General features: G+C 46.6%; 1 protein-coding gene across 2 annotated transcripts in view; it reads left to right on the top strand.

The window, feature by feature from the left end:
• LOC110296884 (probable ubiquitin carboxyl-terminal hydrolase MINDY-4) overlaps positions 1–8,688 on the top strand; it is an 88,244-nt gene that overhangs the window by 20,053 nt on the left and 59,503 nt on the right. For both annotated transcript variants that reach the window (XM_029478745.1, XM_029478746.1), the window contains exon 2: positions 8,345–8,400. In XM_029478745.1, coding sequence (XP_029334605.1) covers positions 8,345–8,400 — 56 coding nt within the window. The remainder of the gene's footprint in view (positions 1–8,344; positions 8,401–8,688) is intronic.

Genomic DNA, 8,688 nt, shown 5'->3' on the forward strand with positions numbered 1-8,688 from the left:
AGGGAATGTTGCATAGGATTCGAAAAGCCATTCTGCCCCTTGAGCCTGTCCCTTCTTTAGGAATGTCTGTGGTATTTGTTTTTATCAGGTGCCTTTTCAGCATCAGTTATCTCATATTTTAAATCTCTCATAAGTTGGTGTGAATTATATTATTAAATTTTCTACCGTTAAAGCCTTGCGTCCTTGAGGGGTCATACTTACCTTGAAACTCCTGGTCAGTGCAGTTGTTCAGTGTTTCATTTCATAACTCGCACTTAGGTGGGCAAGTGTGAGTTTCCTGGAGGTTGTATTTGCCCCGTCCTTTGCCATCATCTCAGCTAGTGCCTAGCAGCTGCTGTGTGTGCGTGCATGCGTGTGTGCGTGTGTACGTGTGTGCCTGTGCTCTTTATTTACTCAATAGTTTATACAGCCTTCTTTGAGGGAAGGTTTTTTTTTAATCAATAAGAAAACTGTTACACAAAGAAGTAAGTAACTTGCCTCCCCTGCAGAGATTCAGGGGTGCTCTCCTGAAACTCCTACCCAAGTGGGGCCCTGGATCAGAAAGGCCACATTCAGAGTGGAAACTGGGGAGAGTTATATCTCATCTGGTGGCATAAATCGGCAAGAACCATGCACACACATTGCTCCCTCAGGCTGCTCTTGAATTATTGCTTGGGTGCTTCTCTGGCCTCCAGTCCCTGCGTGGGCATGCTGGGGCCACAGGCACGACCCATCCTGCCTGGGGAGATTATAGTTTCAGATTTCCTGTTCCTTCTTGAGGCAATTTTGTGATTTTATTCTTTTAAATTAAATATTGTTTTGTGTGTGTAAGTGTGTGTGCTTGTGCATGTGCTGTGGTGTGGTGTGTGTACAGAGCTCCAGAGGCCAGCGGTGTGGAATGGGTTCTCTCCTTCTAGCTTTAAGTGGGCCTGAGCTCTGATCACCAGGTTTGTATGGCAAGTACCTTTACTTACCGTGCCATCTCACCAGCCTAATTTTGAGATCTTTCTAGAAGAACTGTCCAGTTTGGTTTGCTAGTTCTCAAATACCTTGTTTTGACCTTGGTTATCTGCTTCTCTCTGAAGACATTCTGTTTAAGATGATTTAACCCCTGTCTTGCCCTCTTAGTATTGTTGGTTACTCTGTCCTTTCTCCTTGTCAGTTATGATGAATCAGGCTAGCAGATGGACCCCCCCCCCAGGGGGCACCTCTGGTAGTCTCCTCAGGAAACCAGCTTTGGGGGTGGCTGAACCACTTTACTCTCCGTAAGTCTTGTACGCACTTTCCTGCTGTTTCAGGACTTGGCTCTTTGCTGTAAACTTTCCACAATAACAGGTTCCTTATGGCACCCACTCCCCGCTGTTAACCATGTAATGGCTTCCCAGAGCTGAGTTTTCTGTGTAGCCAGTTTGAAATAGTTCTAACGTCTACTATCATTTCTTTAGCATTACTAATGTCTTTTTTGGGGGGGAGGAATGTAGAGGAGCTATCTTTATTATTGGATTTCTGAAAAAAAAAAAGAATTCTTTGCAGTCAGAAATACAGCTTGGAATATTTTGAAAATTGCAGCTTGCTTGTGTGCAGCTTTTGTAATTAAAGCCGTATGGACGAGCCGAGGATATATATATATTGTTTAATAGTTGGCTGTGTTAAATCACGCATATTATTTTGACCTTTAAATATTCTTAGTTGGTTTTTTCCCTGTTTGAGGTATGGTTTGCTGAGAGGTGTGCTAAAACTTCCTCCTGTGCTCACAGGTAAACCCTTTATCCTTTGTTCTGTCAAAGCTTTGTTCCTGTATTTTGGGAGGGTTGTTAGGAGTACAGAGATTCATGGTGGGTACGTTTTCCCTTTTAAATTCTGTAACAAGTAGGTTTATCACTAATAATATTTACTTCCAAAGTCCCTTCCTCTGATAACATTTCGTCTCATGAGCTGTAGAACTGCTAGTGTATACAAGAGGCATGTTTCCCGTGTTTTGCTGTTAAGTTTTTGCATTTCTCTTGAGAGAGCTTACCGGTAATAATGCAGTCTGTCTGTCTCTTTTTAAAGATTACTTTATCTTCATTTTCTGTGTATGGGGTGTTTTGCTCACATGTATTATGTCTGTGTAGTGCAGAGACTGCAGAGGCCAGCAGAGGGCGCTGGATCCCCTGGAACTGCAGTTATGGATGGTTGTGGGCCACCGGGTGGGTGCTGGGACTTGAACACTCTGGAAGAGCAGCCAGTGCGCCAGTGCTCTCATTCTGAAGCTCCCATCTGGAGCCGTAGCTCCAGCCTGTGTCCCTCTTTTCACTGCAGGTTTAAGCAGCTTGCATCCCTTAGTCACTGACATAATCGCTTTTTTTGTGTGTGTTGGGGGGGGTCTGGTTACATTGTATTTTTGTTACACTACATTTACTTTATTTTTTTCTTCTTTTTCTTTGACCATTGTAAACATTTAATACAGTCATGTAACCATCACCTCTGTAGTTCTAAAACACTTCCTGCAAGATCCCTCAGTCATCCCTTAGGCGCGACCTTTCAGTCCCCCAACCTCTTTGCTCTACGTCTTGGGCAAAGTGTGATATTTCACACAAATGGGTTTGTGTGGTATGTGTGACCTTTGGTGCCTGATTCCTTTGAGGGTCAATGGCACTGTGGCCTGTTCAGGACCCATCCCTTTATGTGGTGGTTTAGTGTTCCACTGTTTCTCCAAGTAGTTACTGATAGGCATTTAGGTAACTTCTGCCCTAGGGCTACTGTAATGCTGTGTGGGTATTCCTGTGCGTGTCCAGGTCCTGTCTTCAGTTCTTTGGCCTGGACTACCACTGCAGAGTCAGATGCTCAACCTAAACTTACCAAGAAGCCGCCTGGCTGCTTTCTGGTGACAGGTTTGTTGGAATTCTGCGACGTCCCCCCAGCCCCCCACTTTGGTTTGAAGACTACATAGCAGGTCATAACACTCTCCGTGTGGCTACTCTTACATCTTTATTATGATTGGCTTGACAGCTCAAGACTGATCAATCTACTTGTCAGGAGGGAGAAGATTTAGCCTGGTGACTACTTTCCCTATCTGCTGTCTCTTGTCTGCCGCTGTGTCTCTGTCTTTACTGTTCCCCATGGGTGTGGTCATTACTCCTTTTATTGCTTTTTATCGACCATTACCATTTAGTTCTACTTAAATGTTTTCCAGTCTCTTACCACAGTTCTCTTCTTTTTTCCTGAAACAGGCCCTTCAGTCCTTTACTCAGTGAAGGTCTGTGAGAATCAACTAGCTGTTTTTGCCTGGAACTGTCTTTGGCTTATCTTTAACGATAATTTTTAATGATAATGAAAATTCCCATTCAGTGGTTGTTTTTCTCTAATCACTCTGAAGGTGTCTTCCCGCCTTTACTGAGAAGTCTTTTGTTCAAGTTGTCTCTAGGCAATCTAGCTTTTCTCTAAGGCCTTTCTAGTTCTCTGGCCTTCTGACCGTCTCAGCGCAACACACCTAGATGTGCGCTTATGTTTACGTGTCTTGTGGAGGCTGGAAATTCTTAGCAACTTCCTTTTTAGTATTTTCTCGCCTTCTGTTCTCTCTTCCCTTCCTTTTCAGGGGCCAGTGAACTCCAGTACTTTTCTTCCCAGCGACCTCTCATCTTCTCTTTCTGGATTGAGTCACAGCTGCTACTGTCCATTAATAGCTCTTCACAGTCTCCTCGTTGGCTCCCATCTGCTGATCATGCTTACCAAAAAAAGTCCAAACTTGCAGTAAAACCGAAAGCATAGTAAATGACCACCTGTGTCCCCGTCACCTAAACCCAGCAGTTGCTAAGCTCTGTGTGCCTTTTTTTTCTTACTAATGTACATGTTTGTGTTTACACACTGTTTTCCTGAGAGTAAAAGTCGGTGTCATGGAATTCAGCTCAAATTTCCTAAGGACAAGGACGTTTTCTTCCCATTTCACAGGACTGTTATCCCCCTCAGGGAAGTTGACATTAATCCAATAATATGATCTGTAGCCATTTATGGAACCTGTAACTAAGCTGGCCAAGTGTTCAGTGGTGGGCACAGGAGAATGGGACACCTCTCTCTTTTTTCCATCCTTTTATTAAAAATAGATTCTTTTCTCATACAGTATATCCTGATTGCAGTTTCCCTTCCCTCTGCCCCTCCCAGTTCCTCCTCGCTTCCCATCCCATCCGGAGCCACTTCTTTTCTATCTCTCATTAGAAAGGAACAGGCTTCTAAGAGATAACAACAAAAGCATAGTACATAAAATATAGTAAGATATTACAAAGCTATAATACTGAAGTTGGACAAGGCAAACCAACAGAAGGAAAAGAGCCCCAAGAGAGGGTGTAAGGATCAGACTCACTCACATGCTCAGAAGTCCATAAAAATACTAAACTGAAAGCTGCAATACACAGCGGACCTGCTGCAGAACCAGGCAGGCCCTGTGTCCCTGCTTCAGTCTCTGTGAGTTCGTGTGAGCTTTGCTCAGTTGATTTAAAGGGCCCTGTTCTCCTGGTGTCCTCCATCCCCCTTGGCTCCTACACTCCTCCTGCCTCTCTTCCACTGGTTTCGCTGAGCTCGGAGGAGAGATGCATGGTGGAGACATTCCATTTAGAGCTGTGTGTTTCAAGGACTTTCTGCATGATGTCTGGCTGTGCATTGGTTCCCATCTGCTGTAGGACCAACTGTCTCTGCTGGTGACTGAATAAGGCTCGATCTATGAGTACAGCAGCAGCGGGAGTCATTTTATTGTTTGTTTTGTTGGTGTGTGTGTGTGTGGTTTTTTTCTTTTTTGACTAGTAGTACTGTATTGGACTTTCCCCCTAGGTCTCTGGGCTTTCTAGAGGTCTTGGTCACCCAAGCAGTGGAGTGGACCTTAAGCCCAATCAGACACCGGTTGACTACTCTCCGTGCTTTGTGCCACTATTGCCCTCGCATATTTTGCAGACAGGACAAATTGTATGTCAAAGGTTTTTTGGCTGGGTTAGTGTTTATGTTTCTCTTTTGGTAGTGGGCAGAGTACCTTCCCATACCGAAGACACTAGGACAAGGGGGGCGAGGGTTCAGTGTAGGCACCATCTTGACCTCTCTCTGTTCAGTGAGTTGTGTGGGTGTTGTCTTTAGCAATAGGCCTTGCTGTTAGGTTGTGGAGAGGAACCTACGGTCTTGGCCGTAGCCTGGGTCATTCGGGAATTTCCACAGGACACCTTTGGCCAACCTCTCAGTGGCTCTTTCTCTCCACACAAGGATTCAGTTACTCAGGGACTAAGTCCTGGTCCTGGACTCCTGTACACAGGACCCTGGCTCTGCTCGCCCTGTGGATAAGGCACAGAAATGGGGTGAAGGTCATCTGGGTATGACAAAATGTGTGCCTGTCATTGGCCCTTGGTGCTTGCCTCTGGGTTATCTGTACAGTGGCCCTTGGAGAAAGCGTTTTGAAGCCTTGATTTATCGTTTTGTCTTGGTCATTTTAGTAGTTTTCACTCAAAGGCAAGAACACTCTTTTAAGCTGACCTTTTAAACTCCACAGCGCTTATGCCACAAAGGACACTTGAAAGGAACAATGGCACATTCTCCACATGTGAGCACACTCGAGGTCTCCTTTGGTGAGGAGATCTATGGGACACGGGCACAAAGGTTCTAAGCCTCTCCTTCGGCTGATGGATAGCCCCTCTGGGTGGAAGTCCCATGACTGGGAGAGGCCCTGCTGTTCCTGGTCCAGGGTACATACTGTCCCCACCCTCTCAGGAGCTACCAGGAACATTTGAGACCCTGTCTTACCATCTTTAGCATGCCATAGAAATTTCTGCTGAGAGCAGCATGTGCAAATTAAAGGAGTGAACAGAGTGGAATGTTTGAAACCAGTGGCCAGGGTTCGAGTCCCTGTGTTGGCAGTTCTAAGTTGTGCAGGCTTGGTAAATCACCGAGTTTTGGTGAGGGTTATTGCATCATTTAACATCCTCTGAGGAACACTAGCTAGTGCTGGATACTCAGCACTCTGTGAGCCAAGAGAATGCTCTGGTCCTGTTTCCCTCCTTGGTGCCACAGTAAGTCTCCCACTCTGTGGCTGAACAACGTGAAGGTAATGTCTCACAGTTCTGAAGGCTGAGGTCCAAAATCAGTTTCACTGGCCAGTGCCAAGGAGCTGGCATGGGTAGATCTCCCCCTGTACTCTCCCTCCTGCAAAGTGTGTCTGCCCACTGTCAGCATTCACCACTGTATCTCCTGGATTAGATCTCCGTTGATTTGTGACCCATGCACTGTTTCTACCTCCAGACCCAGGGTCACCCTCCTGTCTCAGATCCTCCACATGCTGATTTTTGTTGTAAGATAATGGCTGCAGGTTCTGGCAGTTAGAATGTGGACATCTTTGTGGCCAAGCCTGCCAGACCATTTTGCTCTTTTGTTGTCCAGGAGACAGACCTGATAGCACTTCATTTGTGCTGGGATGTGAATACATGCTTTAGGTGTGTATGTGTTTGGGGGGGTGGCACTGCAGTTGGCCTTTAGGGCAATGGGAATCTGTCAGTGTTCAGGGTAAAGCAGCTTCTCCTGAAGTTCTCAGCACAGGGCAGTGCAGGCGGATGTGATGGCTCAGCTTCAGATGTCCCTGGGCAGGTGGCAGGCCAGGTACCTTGCAGAGCAGTCTTCGGAGGCCGGGTTTATATTTCATAAGGAAGTTAGGTGAGATGGCTATTGCCGTTAGCTTTGGAGTAGTGGTTTGAGTTCGATTCCTGTGCTGCCTCTTGCTTAATGCAAGCCATGGAAAACTGCTGAACCTCTCTTGACACTGAGGGAAATAACTTCAAAAGGCAGTTTTGAGAGACAGACAGCCTTTGAGGTTTTCAAAGCACATAGTCTAGTGCCTGGGATAACCCAGAAAGCCAGAGAGGATTGTTGTTAATGCTGCTGCGGTTGTTTTGGTGAACATGGGATTGCTGTGGATGTTGGTGATGAGAGGGTAGCAGGGACCTTTAAGTAGCTGTGTAGTGGGCACAGTGTCACATCAGTCTGTACATGCCATGGGAAGATGTGGGGACTGAGGACAGGCCACTCCAGGCGTTGGACGAGACAGCATTAAGAGGCTGCTGAGAGTCTGTAAGTGTGAGAGGAAGAAGCAGAGACAGTATGTTGAAGAGGGCCCTGGTGGCTTTGGCGTGTTTGAGGGATGGCCTTGCTGTCCCTACCTGAAATGCTTCACAAGGACCTCAGAAACCCCTGGGCAAGTGCCTGGGCCTCGTGCTCCTGGCCTGTGTGGGGGTTCCCTGTCTTTTCCATCAAAGTGCCCCGTCCTCGGCCTTTGCTGTGGAGCAGATGAGCTGGGGAGAGCCTGAGGGAAGAGGCTTTTACTGATGCAGCTTGCTTTTGCCTCATGGTTGAGGTGGGGTGCTCTGCATTCATGGAACCCTCTTCCCAGCTTCCGGGAGCATCCTGTCACCATGCCCCACAACCCTTGTGAAATCTTGGACACAGGGCTTAAAGATTCTTTGGGTTTGAATGGGATGGGCACAGGGAGGAGCAACCTTCTGGGAGGGAGTGTGACAGAACTCTGGAGCCACAGAGAAAATGAGAGTCCCACGGAGCACAGGCACAGGCTCTGAGAACTGTGTGTCTCACACGGTCTTCACACACACCCTTCATACATCTTCAGGAGGAAGCCAGTTCAATGGAGGGCCCCGAGGCGAGACTATGATTGTTGCTGCAGTCATATCTTACTGTGCAAAGGCAGTGGAGGAAAATATATTTCAATGCCATGTTCAAAAGAACTGTCATTTTCAACATAGTAAATGAAGCTTTGGAGGGTGATGTAAGGGTGTTGCTTTCAACGTGTTCTGTGTCCTTCAGTTCAGATTGATGCATGATAGAGGAAAACAAATCTGAGCAGAGCTACTACATGGGTGGAGCCTTTCTAGAAGCCTCAGAATGCACACACGTGGATAACAAGTTAGAACCACATTGGTACACCCCAGAAGTCTCGTTTAAATGGCCACACATGTTTTTGTTTTGTTTTGTTTTGTTTTGTTTTGTTTTGTTTTGTTTTTTGTTTTTGTTTTTGTTTTTACATGGAAGCTGGGACAGAAGAAAGGAAGGGAGGAAGGAAGGAAGGAAGGAAGGAAGGAAGGAAGGAAGGAAGGAAGGAAGGAAGGAAAGGAAGGAAGAAAGGAACCTGAATTTGAATCCATGAGAGATGCGGCAGAAACACTGATGATAAAGCCTGACCTTTGCCTGACCCCAGTGTGTTGCAGCGACATCAGTGAGCTCTGCTGCAGTGCAGCCTGCTCAAGGCACTCTCTGGGTACCAGGGCCCGTGGTCCTTGTGGTCTTCTGTACAGTTTGAGTTCCTCTGGCAGTCTCCTCCTCTACACTCACATTTCTCTTTTTCTTTCAGGAAAAATCAGTTGGTGTCTGACAGGACCGGTGATAAGCCAGATGCCCTGCAGCTAGGTAGGTGAGGCTCCTCCCTCTGTGCTGTGTCTCTGTACACGCAGCAGGACTCCCTCCAGGGTGGAGACCTCAGGGCCATGCTGCTCTATTCCTTGTCTCCATCTACTGCCTGCCTTTCTTTTTTTTTTTTTTTTAATATTTTTATTACATATTTTCCTCAATTACGTTTCCAATGCTATCCCAAAAGTCCCCCATAGCGCCCCCCCACTTCCCTATCCACCCATTCCCATTCTTTTGGCCCTGGCATTCCCCTATATTGGGGCATATAAAGTTTGCAAGTCCAATGGG

The sequence above is a fragment of the Mus caroli genome, chromosome 6 (assembly GCF_900094665.2).
Source record: "Mus caroli chromosome 6, CAROLI_EIJ_v1.1, whole genome shotgun sequence".
Classification (NCBI taxonomy): Eukaryota; Metazoa; Chordata; class Mammalia; order Rodentia; family Muridae; genus Mus; species Mus caroli.